The sequence below is a fragment of the Sinohyriopsis cumingii genome, unplaced genomic scaffold (genome assembly GCF_028554795.1).
Source record: "Sinohyriopsis cumingii isolate HCF-2022 unplaced genomic scaffold, ASM2855479v2 utg001237l, whole genome shotgun sequence".
Taxonomy (NCBI): Eukaryota; Metazoa; Mollusca; class Bivalvia; order Unionida; family Unionidae; genus Sinohyriopsis; species Sinohyriopsis cumingii.
In genome coordinates, this window is record NW_028315973.1 from 1,887,046 (window position 1) to 1,913,666 (window position 26,621).

At 35.1% G+C, this 26,621-nt stretch overlaps 1 protein-coding gene across 3 annotated transcripts in view; it reads left to right on the forward strand.

Moving 5' to 3' along the window:
* The window catches only part of LOC149772713 (aminoacyl tRNA synthase complex-interacting multifunctional protein 2-like), a 40,395-nt gene extending 14,988 nt beyond the window's left edge, over positions 1-25,407 (forward strand). The window contains exons 1-4 of one of the 3 annotated variants that reach the window (XM_089947464.1): positions 4,914-5,152; positions 7,691-7,903; positions 17,806-18,031; positions 24,856-25,407. In XM_089947464.1, coding sequence (XP_089803590.1) covers positions 4,943-5,152; positions 7,691-7,903; positions 17,806-18,031; positions 24,856-25,253 — 1,047 coding nt within the window. In that variant the 5' untranslated portion in view covers positions 4,914-4,942 and the 3' untranslated portion in view covers positions 25,254-25,407. Of the gene's footprint in view, positions 1-4,913; positions 5,153-7,690; positions 7,904-17,805; positions 18,032-24,855 lie in introns of those variants that run through there. The other 2 variants (XM_089947466.1, XM_089947467.1) reach the window with 2 other exon arrangements.
* Positions 25,408-26,621: the final 1,214 nt, after the last annotated feature.

Here is a 26,621-nt window from a genome sequence, read left to right on the forward strand (position 1 = left end):
ATTCATGACATGTACCGATTGATGTGGATTTTGGCCATTCATGACATGTACTGATCGATGTTGATTTTGGCCATTCATGACATGTACCGATTGATGTGGATTTTGGCCATTCATGACATGTACTGATCGATGTGGATTTTGGCCATTCATGACATGTACCAATTGATGTGGATTTTGGTCATTCATGACATGTACTGATCGATGTTGATTTTGGCCATTCATGACAAGAACTGTTCGATGTTGATTTTGGCCATTCATGACAAGAACTGATTGATGTGGATTTTGGCTATTCATGACAAGAACTGATCGATGTGGATTTTGGCCATTCATGACAAGAACTTAAATTGCTTGCAGATCCAGGTTAATCAAGAAAATAAATGTACAGTTTTGATGCTCAGATGTCATTTTGTTGTCCATTTAGATTACTTTAAAGGGGTAATGGCTGGTATGTCACAAAGATAACTGACCATAAAGGACATTTCTATGGCTCATTTTCTGTCCTTTACATACAGATTTATTTTTGTATCAGTCTGTCCATAATGCAATCAGTCTGGATGTACATGCCTACCTATCTACCTATCCATCCATCCTTAAAACATTTGCCAGGAATGCTAACATTAGAAAGAGGTGAATGGTAATTTTGAATTCTTTTTGGTCAGTGTCAGAATTAGTGTATGGCACCAAAAGTTATATATGTTAAAGTTTTCATTTTTGTAAGTCATGGAAGACTGTATAGTTGGTTTCATTACCACTGATTTGCTATTGGCTTTACATATGCAGCAGTCAATATCAGTTTCTTTTCTTGGACCTCTTCTGTGTACACTGCAGTAGTCAATATCAGTTCCCTCTCATGGACCTCTTCTGTGTACATTGTAGCAGTCAATATCAGTTCCCTCTCATGGACCTCTTCTGTGTAAATTGTAGCAGTCAATATCATTTCCCTCTCATGGACCTCTCCTGTGTACACTGCAGCAGTCAATATCAGTTCCCTCTCATGGACCTCATCTGTGTACATTGTTTCAGTCAATATCAGTTCCCCCTCATGGACCACTTTTGTGTACACTGCAGCAGTCAATATCAGTTCCCTCTCATGGACCTCTTCTGTGTACATTGTAGCAGTCAATATCAGTTCCCTCTCATGGACCACTTCTGTGTACACTGCAGCAGTCAATATCAGTTCCCTCTCATGGACCTCTTCTGTGTACATTGTAGCAGCCAATATCAGCTTCCTTTTTTTTTTTTTTTTTTTTTTACTTTTTCCACTGTAGACTGCAGCATGATATATACCATATTTATACTAAGAGAATTCACCTACCATCGACAGGCAGAATTTTTGTATGCTTTGAGACATGGGGAGGGATTTTCTACAGTATCAATGGAAGTCATTTATTCACTCCTAACCCATTTTCTCTATCAACTCTAGCAGGATGATTTATTTTGGTGGACGGTGAATAAAGGATAATTTGATATTCCACTGATTTCCTAATAATTTACAGTAAACATTGTTACTATTTACTTGTAAAGCAAATTATAAAAAAATTGTTTTTCCCATTTTAGGGCACTACTTGTTTAATCATCATGGATCTTTCCATTGTTTAGATGATGCAAAAGTGCAAAAGTACTATTTTAATATAAAGCAAATACAAAAATAATTTGCACATTTTACTGCACTGTTTGATAATACATTCTGGATGCTTCCGTTGTTTTTTATTTTATTTTGTGTGTATCATGTGAAAAGTGTATAAATTTATTTGCAAACAGTTATATTTAAAAAAAGACTACTACATTTGGAATTCCTAAAAATTTGGAAGCACGTTTGTTATGTTTAGTAAAATTGAGTTTGACACATTGTGTTTCCATTATTTATATAAGGTTACATTATCTTTGTTTTTCCTGAGAGTTGAAGTATCTTAGGAAATATTAAATTAGTAGCTGAAATATCATGGTCATTATCAACATCAGCAGCGGTGACAACAAAATTTAGACACAAGGAAAATTGATCTAGTCCAAAAAGATACCCACAACTTTGTTGTGTCCTTGAAGGAGCTCGGTGACAGGATGATAACTTCCTGTCCACCAGCCCCACTCAAGGAACAGGTAGTATCCGTGTTGGACTTGAGTGAATATGAGTGGACATAAAGCTGACTGTTGATGAATATCTCAGTCTCACAGTCACCAAGTAAATCCCATTAAGTCAAAAACACATGCACAAGCATCTTCACCAGCCAAGGTTCCAGTATGTTATCCCTATTTACATCTTGGCAGATCAAGCAGACATTTTAGTACTTTGTTCTAGCATCTATTGGTTTGCATGAGTTGCCTCCCTTAATATTTATTTCCAGCTATTCAGAAGCTTATAACAGCAGTGCATTGTACATTGGTTGAAAAATGTGCGGCAATTAACTTTGAAAGGATGCATTGTAAGTTTAACATCGAAAGTATGACTACTTACCAGAGAGAGGCCATTACAGGTGTTTTGATTGAAAGGCATCATGCCACGACAAATGATACCATCATCACTTAGAGAGATTTTCAGCTAATGTGAAAGGTTTTGCAAAGCCCATATCTTGAAGAAATGTGATGAAACTTGCTTCAGTTAATATATAGGAAATTTTGAATGCAATTTCTTCCATCAGTTATTATGTGGAAAGACTATGATACTATTTTCAGTTTTGACACAGCCTAAACTTAATTTTTTTTGTTTGTATTATGCTAATTTTTGGTCTGTGGAAACCTTTGTCTGAAATTTTCCTGCACTACTAGTGTTTATGCATTGACGTTTTTCCTCGGATAACTGTCTCTCATTCAAAATGACAATCGTTTTGTAAAAGCATTTTACGACAACCACACATTCTGATGCCATTTTCATTAATTTCTTTAATAAAAGAGGTGGGAGGGGATGCTGATTGCATCTTGTTCATTAAAATGAGAAACAAATTTTTTAAAAAGCATCTAAAATTTCAATTACCATTAAGGAAAGTTCATATAAATTTTATTTACTGTCTATACTTGCTTATAAGTCAAATCCAAAATACAAAGACCATGATTCTGCTTACAAAAAATACACCAGTGGATAAGGGTTTATATTTGTTGTATTGATTGCTCTCACTTAATACACCAGCAGATCAGGGTTTATTTTTGTTGTACTGATTGCTGTCACATAATTCATCAGTGGATCAGGGTTTATACTTGTTGTACTGATTACTCTCACATAATACATCAGTGGATCAGGGTTTATATTTGTTGTACTGATTGCTCTCACATAATACATCAGTGGATCAGGGTTTATACTTGTTTTACTGATTGCTCTCACATAATACATCAGTGGATCAGGGTTTATACTAGTTGTACTGATTGCTCTCACATAATACACCAGTGGATCAGGGTTTATATTTGTTGTTCTGATTGCTCTCACATAATACACCAGCAGGTTTATATTTGTTGTTCTGATTGCTCTCACATAATACACCAGTGGATCAGGGTTTATTTTTGTTGTACTGATTGCTCTCACATAATACATCAGTGGATCAGGGTTTATACTAGTTGTACTGATTGCTGTCACATAATACACCAGTGGATCAGGGTTTATATTTGTTGTTCTGATTGCCCTCACATAATACACCAGCAGGTTTATATTTGTTGTTCTGATTGCTCTCACATAATACACCAGCAGGTTTATATTTGTTGTTCTGATTGCTCTCACATAATACACCAGCAGATTTATATTTGTTGTACTGATTTCTCTCACATAATACATCAGTGGATCAGGGTTTATATTTGTTGTTCTGATTGCTCTCACATAATACACCAGTGGATCAGGGTTTATATTTGTTGTTCTGATTGCTCTCACATAATACACCAGCATGTTTATATTTGTTGTTCTGATTGCTGTCACATAATACACCAGTAGATCAGGGTTTATATTTGTTGTACTGATTGCTCTCACATAATACACCAGCTTGTACTGATTGCTCTCACATAAGACATCAGTGGATCAGGGTTTATATTTGTTGTTCTGATAGCTCTCACATAATCCATGAGTGGATCAGGGTTTATTTTTGTTGTACTGATGAATCCTAACAAACTACATTGACCAGATCTGCAGGTGTATTATGCAATGACAGATCTGGTTATGTACAGTTTGCAGTTGGAATCTACTTGTAAATGATTACAGACAGTATACCATTTAAAATGAAAATCATTGTGATGTGATTTGGAATTTTAACGTAGCTTTATCAGTTTTCAGCCGTATTGCTATAATGTCTGTAGTGTGGCAGTTTATAGTGATGTCTAGCACTGGGGCATCATGCCGCAGACATGTAGCATCATGTCCCACCAAGTCACATTATCATGACACTAGGCCAACTAGTCTGTTAATGCTGAGTGCCAAGTGAGACAGCTGCTAGTAAAATATTTATAAATTTTTGGTATGACTTGGCTGGGGTTCAATCCTATGACCTCCCACGTGCGAGGTGGATGTTGTAACCGGAACTGTAAAATGATAATCAGCATTACTTAACAATATTTCTTGAAATCATTTGGTGTTAAAATACAGTTGGTTCTTCATTGCTGTAAAAAGAATGATGATGCTAGAATCCTAGCTAGAATGTCGGGGATATCTGTTCCATGGTGTACATTAGGGCATTGGTGTAGGTCATAGGGTCACTCGTACTGTATGGACAAGGGATGAACATGCATTGCTTTTTCTTAATTGCAAGGATGTACATTTCTGCTAATACTCAACATGCAAGCTCTGTGTCTGCTGTACATGAAAACATTGAAGCTACAATGACAACTGTAATTTGTTGAAAATGTATCTACATTGGGTGTAAACTTGAAGCGCTGTTTAAAGTTGATATGTGTGGAGCCCATAAATAGGGATCTATGGTACCTGTAAAGCAGGTTTGGCAACTGAACCAGAGAACAGCATTGTGGGGAGATCATGGGTTCAGCTGCCTCCTCATGCAGGAACCATGTGTCAGATGCTGTCAGAAGTCTTTGCCAGGACCCCAACCTAAAGCCAAGTGGTGAACAGAAAGTTGACATCAGGCACACTGAAGTGGAACAGCTAGGCAAAGGAGAGAAAAAGGTGGAAGAAGGATGGGAATTTGTGATTGCAGCTCAGAGTGGAGTCATTTCTCAGACAGAGGTGGTAATGTCTACTATATTGATTCACACTGTTTATATGCATAGTACAGTGCACCATAGTGCCTTCCAGATGATTTATTCTTGTTGAAAGAAAGTGAAAAATACCTATTGGGTCTTGTTCAGTAGATGCTATGACAGCTTGGGCCACATAAAGGAAGTATAAATGATCACTGGTCAACTGGTGCACATGTAATGGTATGGTGGTAAATACTGGTAAAAGTAAACAATATTTCTTATCACAACAGAGCAAAAAAGAGGGTGATGAACTAAGTCTGACATGGTAGGATAAAAAATTGCAAATGGACTGTCATGATAGACTACTTGGTGTTTTGGTAGATAATAACCTGTCATGGACTGAACATAAGCTTAGTTTGATAGAGCTTTGAATATTGCTGTAAAACACCAAACCAGACCTATACAGATTTAAACTTAGTTTGATAGAGCTTTGGATATTGCTGTAAAACACCAAACCAGACCTATACAGATTTAAGCTTAGTTTGATAGAGCTTTGGATATTGCTGTAAAAAAAATCAAATGAAGTCAGTTTTGTGTATTTGCTAATACAAGTTAAATGCATGGGTATTGTATAACTAGCATCCTATTGACCTGGGTACAGTTATAAAAAAAATGTTGTATCATCTTTTTTATAAAGTGTTAAGAAACTTTCCTTAACTACAGTATACTCCATTAGTCCATAGCCCTTGATAATAAATTCTGTATTTTATTCCCTAAATGCATTTCTTGAAATTTGATGGGGTATCTTGTGAAGATGGCAAAATTTAGGTAACTGATTGATAACTAGTCAACTGGCCCACAGTGGCTAATGTCTGTACTTGCTTATAAGTCAAGTCAGACTGCAAACAATGAAGACTCAGATCTGTTGTAGTATAATGTGCCTGCAGGTCAGGGTCTTTGTTGTTCTTCTAATTACTCCTAACAAGACAGACCTAGGTCTACCAGCACATTTTGCAATGTAAGAGAAGGGCCTGAGGAAAATTTAAATTTAAGTGAAAAGCAGTGTCCGATGGTTTTAGGTGCTGGATGACATTGTAAGTGGTGAATGAGATAAATTAAATAAATTATGAAAGTAAAATATGCCAGTTTGAACTTTCAAGGAAAACAAAAATATATTTATATCAAATCAGGAAGATGTAAAAAATGTCACTGAAATCAACACTTAACTCGGGGATAGGATCAAAATGTATGTATTTGATATGAACAGTTTACAAGGTGGTGCTGTTTTCATTGTACATGTATTCTCCCAGACTGAATTCTGCAAAATCTCTACGCAGATAAAGCCTGGGCTGGCAGATTCTATATACTGGACTGAGTTTAAAACAAATGACATTCAATGTTGCTTTTGAATTTGTCAAATGGCTGGGTGATGAAGACTAATTCTGGGTGTGGTTGATTATAGGGGTCTGTTCAAGCACGTGTTTTCAAAGTGATCAAGTACTATTATTTCATACAAGCTTCGGACATAGGGTACTTGTCTTATAGCTGGATTCAATACACAGTTTCTTCAAAATGAACTGTGCTTATGACAGGAGCAGTGCTGACAGCTTTGGACTGAATGCTTAAAATTAAATTGTTTGATATAATTTGATCCAATTAAAAACTTTCTGCCTATTTTATTTTTTGTAAAATATGCAAATACATTGTCTAGAGTTCTGGCTGTCAGGAATTCCCTTAATTCATTGGTTGTAGTCTAAACTAGTGTAGAACCTGATTTGTACTAGGATATATGCCAGTTTGCGTGTTTGAGTCATCCATTTTGCATGTGAACAGCTGATTTTTTATAAGTTTTGAGCTGACTGCTAGTAATAAAATTCTGTCTACATTGTAAATTCTAATGTGTACATGATGAAAGCTTTTAATAACATGTACATCTTTTACAAAGGAAGGTTTGACAGTGGGCTTGACAACTTGTTGTCTGACGCTTAAGGTGGATACATGGCCATAGTCTTTAACTATTTTTTTCACTGTATGTGCACATGTTATACAACAGTGACAGTTTTTTCTTTTTGCTGAAAATAGTCGAGTCATTTGACTTTCATTAGACCAATCATATGAATAGTTCCAGTTGCAAAAAGCTTTCAGTTTTCATCATGGTAACAGGTACATGTAGGACAGGGTGCATCGGCTTGGATAGCTTAAGTTAAAGAGTTCCTGTCTACAGTTTGGGAGGTCCCAGGTTTGTGCACCAGTCCAGTTGTTGCTTTTGCCATATTACAGTTGGTGTTGTGAGCAGAATTCCACATTAGTATCTACATCTGGCTAGGTAAGGTGCAGTTCAGTGGAAGTTTGATGTTGAGACACTGGGTCCTGTATCAGGGTGAAGGTGGAAAGGGTGAGACTGGTTGTGGCAGTTCAGATTGCTCAAGTGTTAGAGTGCCTGTCTAGAGTTAGGGAGGTCTAGGGTTTTTAGCCATGGTCCCGCCATGCATTTTTCTTGTTATTTCACTGTACAAGGCATACTGGTTGACTGTATTAGAATGTAAAGCCTTATGCTTAATGTCTAATGTAGATTTTTATCTTACAGGGGGCAACCAACAATGTCAATCTAGTGGCTGCACTGGAACAGAGACAGGAAGCCATTTTGAGTCGACTTAGTGAGCTGAAAGAGACATTAGACCAGTTGGCAGGGAGACATCGGATGCCTGTACAGTCAAGTTCAATGTGCTCAGCTCTACCCATTGTACGGAGTACACCTGTGTCAGCTGCTGTGTCATCTGTACACATAGAAAGTGTGCTGGTAAATTGGTTTTGTCTTGTCATTAATAGAAGGTAGTGATACATGAAGAGGCATTCCTTCTTTTGTGATATTAATTGCTCTAGACAATTACAAATTATTTTTTTTTCTCCATTACCTTTGTTTGAAAGTCATATAGCAGCAATATCATGGTTTTTGTTCACAAAATTGTTTCACTTAACTCTTTGTTTTAACTTGCACTTTCTACCTGATGCTTATGGATATTTAATGCATATTGGATGTAGGTCATTGGTAGCATATAATATAATACAAATTTTTAATAATGGAATATTCATATTTAAATTGCCTTTTAAAATGATTCTGATCAATACTTTCAATACTTCTGCTCTTAAGTAGATGACATTGGTCAGTTTCTTATAAAAAATCTTCACTTAGTACATGACAGTGGTCTTTTTCTTATAAAAAATCTTAAGTGTTATGTTCACAATTTTAACATTGGGGTTTCATGAAAGGTTGACAATTTCTGAGATAGTAGAGCATCACTCTTTTGTTTTACACATTTGTCACATTTCACATTGTTTGATATCCACTTTGTATAATAGTTTCTAAGCTATTAATTGTAAAGTGCCCAGTTGTATGTAAAGTTCCAGATTTACTTAACCAGTTCATGCATTGACTGACTCAACCATGGAGGTTCTTTCAGTTTTGCCTTAAAAAGGGGTAGGAAACATATTTTTGATATTACATCTGAATGTATCCAAAAACATCTGTATCCAAGAGATTCTCATTTAGCAGGATGCTATGCAGAAGGGTAATATTTGATGATGTCTGCAGTTATAATAATTAATAGTCTACTGTTGTAATCAACATGCAGGTGAGCTGGAATAGCAGTGCTTTGATTCTGAACCAGTCTAAGGAGCATTTGGGTTACAGTTACATTAAGCTTCATCTGTGGGTTCTCACTTAAAGACTTGATTGGGTATTAAGTTGGTTTTAATTGAAACTTTTGCTGGTCTGACATCAATGTGTCTGGCATGTGACAGTCTTTACAAAATCTAGTTATCTCCATTCCTGTTGACCAGATGATCATATCAACGCAAGGTTTTCAGTAAAATACTTCTTGTTGAGTCTAATTAGTCCTAAATGAAAAGAAAGTCCCTATGACGTTTAACTGGATGTAAAAGAAAATCATGCGTTTTGGTCATCTTTTATTGGTGGCCATCTAGAAAATGTTATCTCTACTTGGGTTGAAGGACTTGTGATACTAATTTGGTAAACCTATGCAAACACTATGGTATTAAATATTCATTAACCTTAGGTTTCTAAATGCTAATGATCAGACCCAAATTTTTAAGCTTAGAAGCATCATTCATGCAAGATTTTTTGTGGTGAAAGCGTTATGTATATTTGATTTAATTTATATTTAATTTAATTGTTTGTTAGTTTTAAAATCTTTTTATTTTTAATTTCATTACATGTGAAAATAATGTAGTTTTGTTTACTAGGAACATGATATTTTTCAGAAAATTGCAGACATGATTTTTCTCCATTTTAAAGCAGAATTCCGGTTTTCTCTTTGAATCAGATTTTTCTTGATATAGTCCTTGTTTATATCATCTCTGATCTTGTTTTTTAGAAACGGTCAGTCCGCTCCCATTCCGCAATGACCCTTGTAAATTATTCATTCCATTTATTAGTTGGCACATAACTCTTGTAAAGAGTATTCGGATTGGTCAAAAGTTTTAATTCATCCAGTGAATCTTCTTGTAATGGAAACTGATGGTATTGGAAAGAAGGAGCTGGCTTGCAAAACATAGCGTCCCGAGTTGTTGAGAGAGACCATAACACAAAAAGTTTAGATAAAGGTTTAAAAAACATATGGAAATCGGAATGGCTGGAGCGAAAAGTTTACGGAAATTTAGTTGGTCAGTTTATAAGAAGACTGAACGCTAGAGGACTGGCACTTTGTGACCTCTGCTCTATGGTAGTTGCGATTGGAAGAGTTTCAAACAGCACCTACAAAAGGAGCTGCACATGGAAAAATTGAAGCTCAGAAGGCATCTGGAAAAAGTGCAATTAATTACTCTAAGAAGAAAGATTTCTTGCATGAGAGAACAGATGCAGACCACTGTCAGAATATGCGCACTGTATGTCGCCAATACAAGCACCAACTTGAAAGGAAAAAGGCTGTCATTGAGAAGGAAAAGAAACGATTGCACATTGAGCCCCAAAACAACAGTGATGACAAAAAAGAAAGCTAAAGAAATCTTTGCCAAAGCTGCAAAAAGAGTTCGAATGGCATATCAACAGGCTGTGTCCATTAGAGAAAAAGACAAGTGAATGTTTATTTTTGATTTGTTATGAAAAGAGAGAAGTGTAATATATTTGCTGCAAAAATTGAGAAATTAATGTGATTTAATTATGATATGAACACTGATATGCTCATGAAATCACTTCAGCATCAATAGTATTGGAGAACAAATTCACGTGACTATAAATATTGTGAAATTATTGAAGTCAACTTGAACATTTTTGATAAGTTTATTAGTTTTGCAGATGATTATTTTGGTTTATTTTATGATCATAAGTTGCACCGGGAGCAGTTTTTTATGAGTGCAAGATGCCCTTCGAGACCCCGTTGGGGGAGGACCCCCCAAACCCACCTTAAAATTTGTACAGCTGTTTTTTTATGGAAGATCAAAATCATGTCTGAAAATAGTTTGACTTTGACTCTTCAGTCGTAAACACGTAAAGCTGACCTAGTTCCCAGTCTTGATTTAGAAATCAGTGAGAGAAGTAAATAACTTTTATTTTTATTCCGGGAATAAAATGATTGGTTTTTATCAAGGTCATGCTGGGATATGTGATTTTGTGTATGTAAACAGCCTCCATTTCACAATTCTGGGCTTTCTGAAATTGTGCAGTAGTTAGTTTTAATAGTGATGCTTAGGGAGAGAGAGATCTCAAATGGGCTTCTAAACACTGGGACATAAAGATGTTTGTTTTGTTGTGACTCTTTGGAGTTATAACTTTTATTCAGATTATTTGGATTCTAAAAGATTAATTCTTTTTCCTGGAGAGTGATCATACAGAAATTGAGAATTCTTGGACAAAGACACTTTTTAAATTTTCCTCTGTCTGCGTGGGTTCGGGTATAGGATTTGGCCAGTGTGGGTATGTGAGAAAGCTTGCCAGGAGCTTCTCGTGGGTCAGTGGTTCTTCCCGGGGTTTTCCTGGGTTTTTCATCTATCATTAATACTGGCCGCCATGCATAGCCTATCGTGTGCTGAAAAATGGCGTTAAACCCCACAACAACAAAAACTTTTAAAATTTTATTCAGAAATTCAAACACCAGTTTATCATTGACTGTGGAATAAAAAAAAGAACTATAGATGATACAACACCATAAAGGCTACAGAATACATCATCGCCCTCCATTTTGGATTTTTTGTTGGGACTCAGACTTGAATTCATTAGAACATTTCATTACTAGGACTTCTTAAATTTAATTCATGGATTATTCTTGGATTATTTTTCGATTTGATTGTTAAAACCGCAAGTTCTCATTTTTTCATTGTTTTTCCAGGGAAATAAATTATTTGTTAAAATTATCAAAGCTTGTTGTTTTCACTCTTTCTTTTGTTACTGTTTATTAGAGCCTAAACACGTAACATTAGAATTGGGTAATCGTCCAGGATTTTTTAATTTTGGCTAAAATATTTCAGAAAACATTGTTTTCTGAAATTTGAATTCCCCTAGTTTTGAAATCTTTAGAGAAATCGGCAAGTTTTTCTAAAATGTCATCAGAAGTAGAAATCTTTCTTTCATGTCCTACCCAGGACCAGTTAGACCTTTTAAAAAAAGATGAATTAATTCAACTTGCCAGAAAATATGATTTCTCTAAGGTAAAGGCTTCCTTAATGAAGCAAGAAATAGCAAATATTGTGGTCCAGTACTTGGTGGAAAAGAATATTTTAGATAAAAGTGCTTTGGTTTCAATCAGCAAGTCTGTATCAGGCTGACTTATAAAAGTAAAGGAATTAGAATTAAAATACAAGATGGAATTGGAGTTGAGGAAGCTGGAACTTCAGAAAGATAAAGAAGAAAAACAAATGCAGTTGCGATTAAAGAAAGAGAAAGAATAAATACAATTGGAGAAGGAGAAAGATAAAAATGAAATTGGAGAAAGAGAAAGAACAGTATTACAAAAAGAAGAAAAACAAATGATGTTACAATTTGAGAAAAAGAGAGACACAAGAGAGAGAAAGAAAAACAAATGCAATTAGATAAGAAAGTTGCAAGAAAAACAAATCAGTTAGATAAGGAAGAAAGAGAGAAAGATGCAAATGGAAAGAGAGAAGGAAGAGAGGGAATATCAATTTAGAATAAAAGAAATGGAGCTGGCAAGTGAAAAGCACATTCCCACTTCAAATTCAAATTTCAATGTTGCAAAGAATATTAGGTTAGTGCCCCCTTTTCGAAAACATGAAGTTGACAAATATTTTCCTTATTTTGAAAAAGTTGCTGAAAATTTGAAGTGGCCAAGAGAGTACTGGACTCTATTATTGCAATGTGTACTCACTGGTAGAGCTCGTGATATTTACATTTCACTGTCACTAGAGCAGAGTGCTAACTATGGTGTACTTAAGGACTATATCTTGATGGGTTATAAGTTACTCCCTGAGGCTTATTGGCAAGAATTCAGAAACTATAGAAAAGAAGCTGACCAGACCTATGTCGAATTTGCATGGGAAAGAGCATGACAGTTTGATAGGTGGTGCTCTTCTAGAAAGGTTAATAAAGATTACGAAAGTCTCAGACAACTCATATTGGTTGCCTATTCCAAGTGCTCTTATTTATAAGAGGTAGGTCATGCTCATGTATTGAGAGCAATACATTTGTTGGGTCTAATAAACCCCAGTCAGATTTTATTATGGAGAATTATGAACCATTCATATCAAAGGGTTCAGTATCACTCATGGGTGATTTGGTCAGTTCTATTCCTATTAAAATTTTAAGGGACATGGGAGCTTCTCGAGTCTTTTATTGTCAGGTACTTTGCCTGCTTTTGAGATGTCTTCTTCTAATGAGAGTGTTCTTATTCAGAGAGTACATTGCAGCTTTTTTTTAATGTTCCTCACCAATGTGTAAATTTATCAGACTCAGTCTCAGGACCTGTGACAGTCAGCACAGTGTCTGTTTTAGTCATTGAGGGCATTCATTTATTACTAGGCAACGACCTAGCTGGAGACAAGGTTGTGGTTAATCCACTTGTAACTGACGAGCCTTGTTTGGATCAGAAAGTCGATCCAATTGAAAAAGAATTCCCTGATTTATTCCCAGCCTGTGCAGTTACCAGAGCTATGGCAAAGAAAGCTCCTGAGAATGATGCATACATGCCAACCATTACGCTTTTGGTTTAATCATTCAGCTTTTTTTCACTAAATTACGCCTTACGCATATCTGTTCGGATTACACATTTTTGGTATATCCCCCTCCCTAAAAAAGTTAATAATTTGTTTTCTCATGCAAGTTCCTTTGGACGCCTCTACATTATTCTCATAGAAGTGCCTTTCGACACCTGCTGTAAACAACAGCCATTTTGAGTGGGTCTTCATAGTGCCATCATCGGGGAAAACCCCTCCATTAGATACTACATTCGTTGCTGTGAATGACCATTATGTCAGATCACGTGGTCACTGTTTATGCTCTGGTTGAAATATGCTATTTAAAGTAACTGGGTCATGTTCTCCACTCCAAAATGGAGGTCGTGGATTTCATTCAGTACTTAACTCGAGTTTTCACGATTATAATCACAACTATGAAAGCTTCAATAACTTAGGTAAAGGCTCTGATATTTATGTAGGCAGCAATTGGTTTTTATAAATTATCAAATTCACATGACTTAGTGACGTAGACGCAAAAAACTTGTAAATTTCGAGTATGAGAAACGGCAGCTACGGTTGGTCACGCGACTTCACTGACTTGACGGTGAATGAATTCTCTCAAGATTTTAAAGCACATAAAAATTCTTCCTTGAAAAATAATTACACAGCTATAATGATCGGACTTTACTTGTAAATTTTTCCATACATGATATATATGTACCAAAAATGGTTAAAATTGCTGTTTAATGTAACATACGCTGCATTGCTTAACAGTGTGTATGGAGTTGAATAAGTAACAGGTGTTCTATTTATAGTGCTTCTGTACTGGGTAACTTTTGTTACATGTATTTCGAAGAGCTAAAAAGCCACACACTCTTTTTAGGGTCTGTGTAAGAGACTTTGACAATGAAAAGGGCAAAGTTAGAGTGCTCTTCTTTCATTACCAGACTTAACAGTAGATTCCACTGGAGAAAATATTTTTTTATTTGCTTGATAATGCTTTGAATAAACATAACTGAGAGATTGTTCAGTATTGTTAACATAAAACTGAATTCATATCCAGTCTCAGTAACTCATCACTTAGTGCTCTATTAGTGTGCACAACATTCATAGTATCAGCTGGTACAAAGTGTTTTGAAATGCAATACGAGAGTCTATTGCTTTTAAGCTCAGAGTGTTATATACGAAAATCATTTTGTACATATACTTATTGAAATTTTATCATATTATATGTGGATTACTCTTTTTCTGCTCGGATTACTCTTTTTGTCCACTTGGATTACACTTTTTCCTTGCCAGGGGTTGGCATGTATGATGATGTTGATAAGATAAGCATTCCTTTAGCTGACACATGTATTGGTCAGGCTTTCACCCCTTGTTTGGATCAGTCCAAAGGTATTGATCACAGTGATCATCTTTTAATGACTCATTCTCTTTATTCTAATCAGGGTGACCAACAACAATCACATGTCATAGAACAGGAAAAGATCTTGAGATCTCCTGTTTGTTTCTAAGGGCCATTAGTGAAACTGAAGCCACTGAAGTTCCTGTCTGTTATTTCATTAAAAATTGAATTCTTACGAGAAAATGGAGACCTCCCGAGGTACCTGCTGATGATGAGTGGTCAGTGAACTATCAAATTGTAGTTTCAAAACCTTACAGACAGGAAATACTTAGTCTGGCCCATGAAACTTCTTTGGCTGGTCATTTAGGGATTAATAAGACTTATCACAAGATTTTGACTCACTTTTTTTGGCCAGAAATCAAAAGTGATGTTTGTAAATACTGTAGATCTTGTCATATTGTCAAATGGTAGGAAAACCCAGTAAAAAAATTCCCAAGGCTCATGTACAACCTATTCCTGCCTTTGACGAACCATTTAGTAGAATTATGGTAGATTGTGTTGGTTCCTTACCTAAGACCAAGTCAGGTAACCAATAGCTGTTGACCATTGTGTGTTCATCATCAAGGTTTCCAGAGGCAATTTCTTTGAGGAAATATAAAATCTAAAACAATAGTAAAACGTTGATAACAGTTTTTTTTAATTCAATTTGGCCTTACCAAATCTGTCCAATCAGGTCAGGGGTCAAATTTTAGGTCTGGAACTTTCCAGCCTATTATGCTTGAATTTGGCATCCAGCAAGTCAAAAGTGAAATTATGGTTAGACAGAACTACAAAAGAGAGAACTTTTGCGTCTGGTAATAGAGTTCTGTCTCTCTTTCTCATTCTTCAGATTAGATATTACGACCCTTACAAAGTTAAGAAGATGAATGAGTTAAATTATACTATTAGTGCTCCTGGGATCTAAATAAATTATAGGAATTCATAAATTATGAAAGATCTGGAACAGAAACTTTCACCTTTGCAAGAGCAAGAAAGAAATGAACTTAAACAGTTATTTTTTGAATATGAGCGCTTATGTTCTGATGTTTTTACAAGAACCAACAAAACTATCCATAATGTTGAAATTGTAAAGTCCAAACCTGTGAAACAACACCCATACAGGATAAACCCTTCCAAACAGGAATATCTGAAAAAAGAAATTCAGTATTTACTGGAGAATGATTTCATAGAGTCCAGTATCAGTGACTAGAGTTAACCATGCATACTTGTTCCAAACCAGATAAAACTTCTCATATTTGCACTGATTGTAGGAAGGTGAATAGTGTGACAAAAACAGATTCATTTCCATTACCAAGAATTGATGATTGTATTGATAAGATTGGAAATGCCAAGTATGTCACCAAAGGATTTTGGCAGATTCTATTAACGGAAAGAGCAAAGGAAATTTGGGCATTTGTGGCTCCAGATGGACGTTACCAATATAAAGTAATATCATTTGGGATGAAAGGGTTGCCAAGTACTTTTCAGTGTCCCATGAATATGATAACCTCTGCCTCTGGTATTGACAATTGTGATGCTTACATCGATGATGTCGTCATTTACAACTATACCTGGAAAGATCATTTAGCAACAATTCGGAAATTCTTTGACAGACTCACACATGCAAGTTTGACAATTAATTTATCCAAAGTGAGTTCTGCCATGCTAGTTTAACTTTTCTAGGACATATCGTTGTACATGGACAAGTTAAACCTGTAGATGCTAAGGTCAAGGCCATCTCTAAATTCCTTGTGCCTGTTAATAAAAAAAACAACTGATGTGATATTTAGGTATGGCTGGATACTATCTGAAATTTTGTTCCAATTTTTCTATAAATGTGGTTGTTCCAAAGCCTTGTGAATAATGGACAGATTCTTGACATGGGTATTTTCACTAAATTATAATGTCTAGTTGGTCATATAGTGCCTACCTGACTTCCAGTGTGCTTGCAGAGTGGCCATCATGAACATAATTTTACTTCTCTCCCTCAGCTGGTGAGTGTTTACTGAAAGACTTTTTTGGGTGTCTAGTTGGTCCTAAATGATAATGGTACCCAATCTTATATCCAGTATAGCCACTAGTTTGTTCCCTGTTTCATTTCCATATAATAACTAATGTTCTTCATCATTACCAAAGTTTATAAATAGCATGCACTTGGGGCAGCCAAGATATCCATCAGTTTTGGGGTTTCCACAAGCAATATTAGTTCTACATCACAGACCAGGACCAAGCATTGTGGATATCTTTAACTTTGAGTAAGGTAGTAACATATTGATTTTGGGGTCCAAGGGTCAAGATTACTGAGTGAAATATGTAGAAAATATATTTTGTACAAAAACGTCAGTTCTCTACCATGTAGCTTTACAGACCTGCTACCCTTACGATTTGAACATAAGACTTACAAAAATGAACCTTAACTTGACTTTAGAGTAATGGCAAAAATGATCATTGTGGTCAGTTCTGGATGCTGGCTTGTCCTTGTTGGATCAAGGTTTCATATTTGATTCTGTAGAGTTGGTCAGTGAACTGGACTAACTTTACAGGAATACCTAGCACACTTTGAACTGCTGATATTTTATGTTGCAGGATGCCTGCATGGTCATGCTTGAGCTTACAATGATTTCGAAAAGGAACAGTGAAACACTGAAAAATAATTAGCAAAAAGTATTGAAAGGAATATTCAGATTCTTGGGCAGAAAATCAGGAAAGGCAGCATTTACAATTATTAGATATCTTGTGATGATTTCAGCTTGCCTCAGGACAGTATAGATGATTGCTGTTGCCACTTGAAATTAAGAAAAGAAAGATTACATCAAGTTGATCTAGCAATTAATTTTGGGAACAGATAGTTCAAGGTAAAGTCAGTGGCTGAAAGAAGAAAAAAATAGTTTGTACATAATACTCGAGTTCTGTACAAAAGTGGAGGGTTACACTTAAAGCAAGAAAGATGCCTATTGATTTTGGGGGTCAGAAGGTCAAATGTCAGGTCATGTGTCAGGGTCATTATAACACCTAACAGGTTTTTTTAAAAAACATATCTGCTATTTTAAGCAATGTTTTTTTTTTTAACATGATCCTAATATTTGTAAGCATTTTAACTGCTAATGAGAAAATTCATTGTTTTTAGTTTTTCATCAGAAATTGTGTATGAAAATTGTTTCATCTCCCATTAGGGCAAGGGTATTGTGGACATAGTCATGCATGCAGATCCCAACCAGCCTCCATTATCCCTATTTGTTCTGTATGAAATAATGAAGTCAAAGTGTCAAGTCCTGGCAACATCCTATGTTCACTCCTCAGTGATCAGTGTGGACAAGAAACTGACAACAGCATTTCAGAATGCATCAGCAAGCAGACGAAGTCAGAATCAGTTAGCATTGTCTTTCATATGGAAGAAAGGTAAGAGCAAGTTTTGCAATAATATTTTTCATGTCACTGCTTGCACCCTGCTCTGGATCTGTTTCTGTCCAGTTGTAACAAAAATGTTGTTCACATGATTACATAAAAATGTCCACTTTTCAAACAACATATGTGATGTAGTTTGGCATCGGCAGTGGGTGCTAAATAATTATGGGAATTTCCATAACTTTGGGAGTTATATCCTTTGAATGCACATTTATAAGAGTTACACCTCTTATATTGTTTCAATTTTTTAACAGAAGTGTTAAAACTAGACTTTGCAATACAGGGAAGGCCCTGCGTTTAAATAAGTTGTCGCCAAAAAGATTGCCAACCTCAATATTTTGTCGTCAATTTTCAAAAATGTTGCCATTTTCATAATACAGTACTATCCATTTATCTTATCATCCTCGTGACCAAGGTAATATATCGACATAAGCAAATGTTTAGATAAGTTTGGGGGGGGGGGGGCTGAAGGTAAATTGGAAATTTGGCATACAAGTGAAATTTTAAGAGATGACCTGTCATCAGTGACTAGGATTTATGCAGTGGGAAAAACAATGGAAATTTGTATTAAATGAAGATAGCTAGTCTGAAATACACTTGTATATTGACAGCATACATTTGTTTAGTACACTCTACAATGTGTTAAATAATATAGATGCATATGAAAAATCCATGAATTGTACTGTTAGGAAATTCATGTATCTGTTGTTATGTATATCTGATTTAATTTGTATTTATTTTAATTTTATTGTTTGTTTGGCAGCTTAAATTTTTTTATTTCTATTATATGCTATTATAATATAATCTTGTTTATGTAATTTGTAAAATTTTTCAGAAAATCTGTTTGAACTGACTCTATTTGTAAACGCCTAATGCTGACCTAGTTCCCAACCTTAATTCAAAATTAGTAACAGCCACATGAACATGTTCTTTTTTAAAATTTATTTTTATTGTGGGAATAAGAAGGGTGAGATCGAGGCTGTATTGGATACATGACTCAACTTGTAAATAGTTTTAGTGAAGTAAACAACTTTTTAAAAATTTTATTAAAGTAAAATGATAGGTTTTTGTCAGGGCCATGTTGAGAGTATGTGATGTAAACATGATCATGTGACCCTCGTATGGGTTCCCATTCTGCGTTACAAATTACTGTATAACCATTGTTTTAGAGAAACAATCTCAGTTTGGGCGTAAAACACTTGATGTCAAGTCATTTTCTTCTGTTGTTGCCAGTTTTTGAGTTACATGTTAATTTTTCTTCAGATTATTTGGATTCTAAAAGATTACTTCGTTTCTCTGGAAATATCTGAGTGCTCATTCAGAATTCTTGAACAAAGACATTTCTTAACATTTTTATTCGGATTTCCAACACCAGAGTGTTATTTCTTGTGTTTTATAGGATACAGCATATGTCATCACCTTCCATCTTGGATTCTTCGTGGGGACTCAAATTTGAATTCATTAGAACATTTTCATTATTAGGACTTTTAAAATTTTGTTCGTGGATTGTTTTTGGATTTGATTCTTAAAACCATAAGTTCTTATTTTTTATTTTCACTGGGGGTTTTTTTCTCAGGGAAATAAATTACTTGTTAAATTTGTCAAAGCATGTACTTTTCACTCCTTCTTTTGTTACTGTTTATTCGAGCTTAAACACGTAACACTATCAAATCCTGTTAGAGAACACAACTAAAGCATATACATGTACAAAAAACGGTAGTCCTCATTTGAACTTCATCCCATTGTCAACAAACACATTTCACAAAACAATTCACTCTGATATTTATTATCCAAGTAGCATGTAACTGTATAGTTGTTTATATGCTACATGTACTTAAATTAGCCTATATTTTGGTCAGCCAGAGACTACATGTACTTAAATTAGCCTATATTTTGGTCAGCCAGAGACAACTACCTTGATGCAGAGGCACCAAAGGGATGAGGCTATTCACAGGGAAATGAAAACGAGAACAAATTAAAAAGTTTTAACATTCTTGCAAGATGTCCCACCTTCATTTAACTCGACGTCCAGATATCTGTTGTTTCAGAATATTGGAACTTTAATTTGGGTTTTAAATCGACATTGGTAATGATCGTAATCATGAACTTTTTTGTTGCAAACAGGAAACTTTCACGGCACAATAAATATGTTCTAATCACTACGAAAAATAAAACAATGCTTTTTTTTAAGTTTGTTGCCGACTTTCATCAAAGGTCCTCAACTTGCTTTGATGAAGGTTCATGTATTATTGAAGGCGCCACTAAAGGCTGTCTTTGAAGGACCAAACAATTGCCCGTTTGTTATCAATGGGGCAACATTAAAAAATTGTAAAACATTGATGGAGACAGAATTGTTTTTCATTTGCTTAGTATATATATACAGAACGATTGATGCATCAAACCTAATCAGTTTTCTTTGAAGTTTTAGCAAAACTATTGTTTCAGGTACATTTTTCGAAAGGACAAAAGCTGCCATTGTCTGATAGATTGTAGTCATTCAGTTCCCGCCTTCAGACATGGTCGTTTGTACTAAGGCCAGACATCGTCATATGCGGATTATGATATAACATGTGCTGTGTTAGGGTGGTTTGTCAGTTATGAACAAATGATTTGTTTATTTAACAGCAGATTCCAGAGCAATCTATATCCCAGTTTGTGGCTTCCTGTCTTGGTGCCTTTGAATTTCTCAACTGCAAACCCAAGACTTACGTACAATTTTTAACAGTGAAAAATGTTGTTGCCAAAAATTGCCAGATGGTATATTTTGTCACCAATAAGGGAGAAAAAAAATCGCAATTTGCGTCACTGGTGAAGCCCAGGGCGATCCCTGGACCAAGATGACAGATTCACTGAAATGGACTATTTAGGAACCAGAAAAGGACAGTGTATAGTCCGATTGTTTGCATTGACAACTTATGTTTGGTTGAGATGCAAACAAGATGACCATGTCAGGCAACAGTCAGGTTAGAAATTATAAATTTTTATGAATGAAATAGCCAAGTTTTTCACCTTTTTTTTATCTTTGTTAGTTTTTGTTTATAAAATCACTGGGTAGGGGGAAACAAGTCTATGAGTGTAGGCAAAAACTGTAAATAATTGGATTATATTTGTGTTCTGTTCCGAAGATGTGTACATATTTGTTGGTTTTTAATTTTGGGATTTTTATTTTGTTCAGTTTGTTGGCATGACGATGTATATAGACTGCTTGCTTAACCCAGGGACAAAACATTTGTGTTGATATGTTTCTATCCATTTTCAGATTGATTATATTTTGGGATTATTTGTAAAGTCGGATTATATGATGGGATTATTTGGAAAGTCTGATTATATTTTGGGACAGTTTGGATGATTTCTAGGATTTCTTTACAGCTGTCGAGTGCTTTAAAAGTGCTGGCAGTTCAGTTCCCATGGTGTTCACTGCAAATCTATAAATTCAAATCCAGACACAAAATTCATGATTTCCACAAAGCAATTTAGGAGCTGTAAAGGTTATCAGAGAAAGTAGGGGCTCTGGCTGAAAATTTTCATCAAATGTTTTGCTGTCACTAATGATAGAAATAAAAACATACAATGGCTTCTTGAAAACCATTTAACAGAATTTGACCACGTTTGACAGAAATTATCCATCATGTTTTATTCAACATTAAAAAATATTAGTATTTAAGTAGCCATGAAAATTCATTGAATGTTTTTTAAAGCTGGTATTAGCCTTGAACAAATCTTAAATATGTTGAACTTGACTTCCTCTGACTGAATGCCTTAAAAGTGAATAAAATATTTACCTTTTTTAAATTCAGTATTTTGGTTAAATAATGAATATATAAATGAAAATGGGATAAAATCTGGTGGATCAAACGGCACATAACACTGTTTAAATAGTAACATTTTTGTGGTAAGGCTTAATTTCCATAAAATAAAATACTCTTAGTCTTTGAAATGTTCTTTTGAAAAAAGTTTTCCACGACAGTACAAATCATATCCTGGTGTGATCGGCTTCCTGATTTTGACAGAGGATGTTGATCAGCTGTCAGATATGGCCACCACTGTAACTAAAATAGATTTTGGTTTGGTGTTATATGGCAAAGCAGCACAGTTAGGTTGTTTAGTGCTGAGGCAATTGGAGTAAAGTGTTGTGTTCAAGGACACACAATGGTGCTAAAAAAAAAAAAAAAAAAAAAAATAGAACAGAATTTGACCACATTTGATAGCATTCTGGAAAGTCTTTAAAGCTTGTACAGGTTATGCAGATCTAGTGTTAGATATGTCTGCCATTACTAAAAATAGACAAACCTTCAAATGACATCTTAAAAGCTTCTGAACAAAATTTAACTAAAATTGACAATGCATTTGAGTATGAAGTCCTTTAAATAAAAGTGTATACAGATGATGCCAGTTTGCCATTAGACAAGGCCATTATTACTAAAACTAGAAGAATCTTTAATTGATTTTAAAAAGCAACTATAAACATATTTTTACCAAATTTTTGACAACAGCATCCTGGCATGATGTCTTTTCAACTTGATGCAAATAATGCCAGTCTGCCTTCAGGAATGGAAACCATTATAAAATATATAAAACATTTCAACTGATTTCGTAAAAACTGCTGATTTTGACCAGATGTGATAGCATTCTCACATGAATTTGACAAATTTTACAGAAAACTGTCTGCAATGAAGCGCTTTCAGTAGAGATGTAAAAATTGTAGGAAATTTTTACCGGGTACCCATTATATTTTAACTATCGGTTACCCAGGTACCCAATCAAAGGAAAATTTTGTATTAAATGTGAACCTGAACTGTTTTGTTATAGGTTCACACATGCCAACCCCCAAGAGAGGTAAGCGTAATTATTACTAATATAATTGGCAAAAAAATGTAATCTGAGCATAAAAAGAGCAATCAGTATTACATGCCATAATTACAGAAAACTGTATGAAAAACATAGATTTTAATATGTTTGCTGCTTACTTGGATCTGCAGTTAAAATTCTTGTGACAAATCGGCTAAATCCATGTGGATTAGGAGTTAATACAAGAGTATAAACACGAAAGAAATTGATAAATTGTTTATGCATAACACTGAAACTAGTCTGCTTAGGCATAAAGTCCACAGATGATGACTGCTATATTACATCACTGACAGATTCTTATTTCAGAATTTGTAAAGTGCTATTGATATGTCATGTTTTTAAGCTTAACAAAATCCCTCTCCTGTAACATTTTTCAGTATATAACATCCAACAGTCATGTCGATAAAGCCTGTTTATTAAGATATCTGGCACCATTCATTTTCAGTTTAGACTGGTTCTCTACGTATGAGGGTATGAAAAGAGAATGACTTTGTGGCACATGGTTTCACATTCAAGAAACACGTTTTCTTGGAACTGTTTCATATACATACTATAAATAGAAAATAAGGAAACTAGATGGAGGTCAAACACTGAGCACGGGCTCATATTGTTGTTTACAGTTTAATGATAGTCATGTATGTACTATACAATAATACAAAAATAAGTTATAAATGTGTGCAGTACTTCATTTTCCTTTGACCAGTGAGAGGGCAGTATTCTGTTCAGTGAGTTGCTCTTGCATATTAAGCAGGCAGTGTTGAGTGGTAGCATGGGAAAATGGTCTGGCATTCCATAAAGGTATGATAGTAAACCCAACTTTGGACAGGCATACAAAGTTGAATGCCTGAGCTAAGCTTTGGTACCAGATATATTAAGCTATGCGAAATCTAGCTTGAATTATCAGTTGATTCTTACATAAATCGCACGATAAAGGAGAGAACTGTCCTTCTTTGTATTATTATATTGTACATGTATAACATGTAAATTGTAAGCAAAGATATGATCCCCAGTAGCCATGAATAAATGCGTACACAACATGAATCTTGAAATCTAATCTTTATTACAAGGCATGTTACAATCTCTTTAATGTCTTCTGATACATTGTATGTATGGGCAATATATATAGTCATTCGTGGTAGTTGTATTGTCCTCTCTCCAGGCTTTTAGTTTGATGGTGTCAGGAAAAAAATTATGCATTTCTTTTCCTTGTACTTATTGCAGTCACCCAGTCTCATGCAGCCTGAATATAGCTAATTTTTTCATTTCTGATGGCCTCGCTAATTTTTTGTTTGCTTCAGCATCGCTCAGGTTAACCTAGCAGCCTATTTCTGAAACCACTTCTGAACAAGCTCCAGCTGCTTCTGGGGCTGGTGTATTGCTATGCAATTTTTCAGGTAGGGAATCCAAACTCTTGTCAATGCTTCAGTAGGATCACATAGAGTATGTCATTTGTGCATCATCTTGAATTTATGTAACTGGTAATAATATCTTTAATTGGTTTTCAAAACCTGGTTTGAATGGCACTGGCTAGCAAATAAAGATATTGTTATCTTATATTTTGCTTTTCAAGCACATTACAGTCTCATGAGAAATGGGTAATTATTTGGGTTTTAAAGATGGATCCCCAGTCATTCCACCATTCTTGTTCCCTGGGTCTGTCCAGGGTCCTGGGGATCCCCTATACAGAATTTTCAGGTGTTAATGAGAAACAAGCAAAGGCTCACTGGTTCCATAGCCCCTCAAGAAAATTTGATCTGAGGTCACAGGATGAAGTATGTCACTTCTGATTAAAGCTAAATTTGAGTCGTTTAGAAGATATGCAAGTCTGTCTCACACCTTCTATCTCGTATGTCAGGGTATTAATGTGCATTTTATATGTGAATCCTTGACATAACCATAATTAAAAAATAAATATCAATCCATTTCCTCAGATCACTTGTATATCCAACCTGTTTTTGTTTGTTTTACAGTTAATAAAGATCCGGAGCTTATTGTTAGCCCAGGACACCATATACCTATAAAAGGGGAGGCAAATATTGCCAGATATCTTAACAGAGTGATGGACCCTAACTTTGACAACAGAGATATAGTAACAGCGACCGAAGTAGATGAATGGTTGGATATTGCTCAGTTACAGCTTATACATGGGAACAGTAAAGAGAGGGCTGCAGCAGTTAGAAGTTTGAATTCCAGGTTAGGAAGAAATGATTGGCTAGTGGGATCTTCACTTTCATTGGCCGATATTGTCACATGGTCAGCAGTCCACCAAGCACAGCAAACTGATTCTGCTCCAGCCAATGTCAAGAAGTGGCTGAAGGCTTGTGCCAGGGAACCAGATTTTAAGCTGGCAGAGAGTCTATTACCATAGGACCTTATGTGATCTCTTGCAATTAAACAAAACCTAATTGGGAATTTTACAAGTTCAGATGAAAGTTGGAGATTATCATTAACTGAAAGAAATATTTATCAAAGCATTTTAGCTGGTATCTTTGTCTTGAATAAAAATATCCCAAGTTTAAAAAGTATCTTTTCTTATAATCCTTCCTTTTGTTTTGATGTTTACTTATGAAATTTCTAATTTTCTTACAAAAATAAGCTTACTGTGTATTGAAGGAATATATAATAGCCTAAGGTATATGAACATAAAACTTTAAAACTATCTCTTAAAAATACAGTATGTACAGTAGGCAGAGGGCATTAGATTCCTGTGAATGCAGTAGAAACTGAAAATTAATGCTTAAACAATTTAATTTTGGCTTGTTAATGCATCCATTGTTGGATCACTTAAATACCTAAAGTGGTTTCCTTCTTCTATGCTTATTATTGTCAGAATCTCTTAACAACAAGTTTGTATTCAAAAGTACCTCTTCAGAACAGCCAACCCTCTAATATAGATAGCATATATTAGTGCAAAACATATTAACATTTATTACCTGTAATGAGCCACCAACATAACAGATTTACAGATGGTAATCTCACAAATATTTTCAGATTTCTCAGTTCAAGATGCCAACACCTGCACTAGCATGCCAGTTAAGTACCTAACTTTAATTTGCACAAGTAATCCAATTATCCAGATGGCTGTATAGTCCTTAAAAGTCTGGTTTGGTCACTTGAATATTACTGACTGTTACTACCACCTTCAGTTATCAAGATGACAAAAACTAACAGCTGAGAAGCACATTACTGTTCAGCCTCAGTAAAACAGTTGCCATAAAGTACAAATGGAATGAATGTTATATGCCATGGCTTCTCTCTGTCAGATTATGAAACTGTAAATGAAATGGTACCAGGCTAAAACTAGTTGGTCATAATGACATGCTCAGTTTGTAAACAAATAATTTTCTGTACTTATCTGTAAGGAACAAGATATTGTTGAAAGTGCACCATGTCGTTAGACATTCTAAGTTTAAAATGAAAAGTGAAAGCAATTTGCTAAACAAAAAGAGTGAGTCCTTTATTGCTGTTCAGAAATGGAAAAAGATGCCAGTAATAGTGTCAGCTAGGGTCCAGCTGTTTAAAGGGTGAGGTGGGGGTGTTTCTAATACCTCAAGATAATTTGCTTTTTTCAATTAATAGAACCAGAATTTAAAAAAGATCAATACCAGACCCCATCTCTCCTGGTAAATAAAATGGCTGTTCTCTCGTACATCCATAGACAGAATGACATTACAAATGGGTGTGTACTTATTTTACTAACAAGATCTTTGAATGGTTTTACACTGCAGTTGATGAG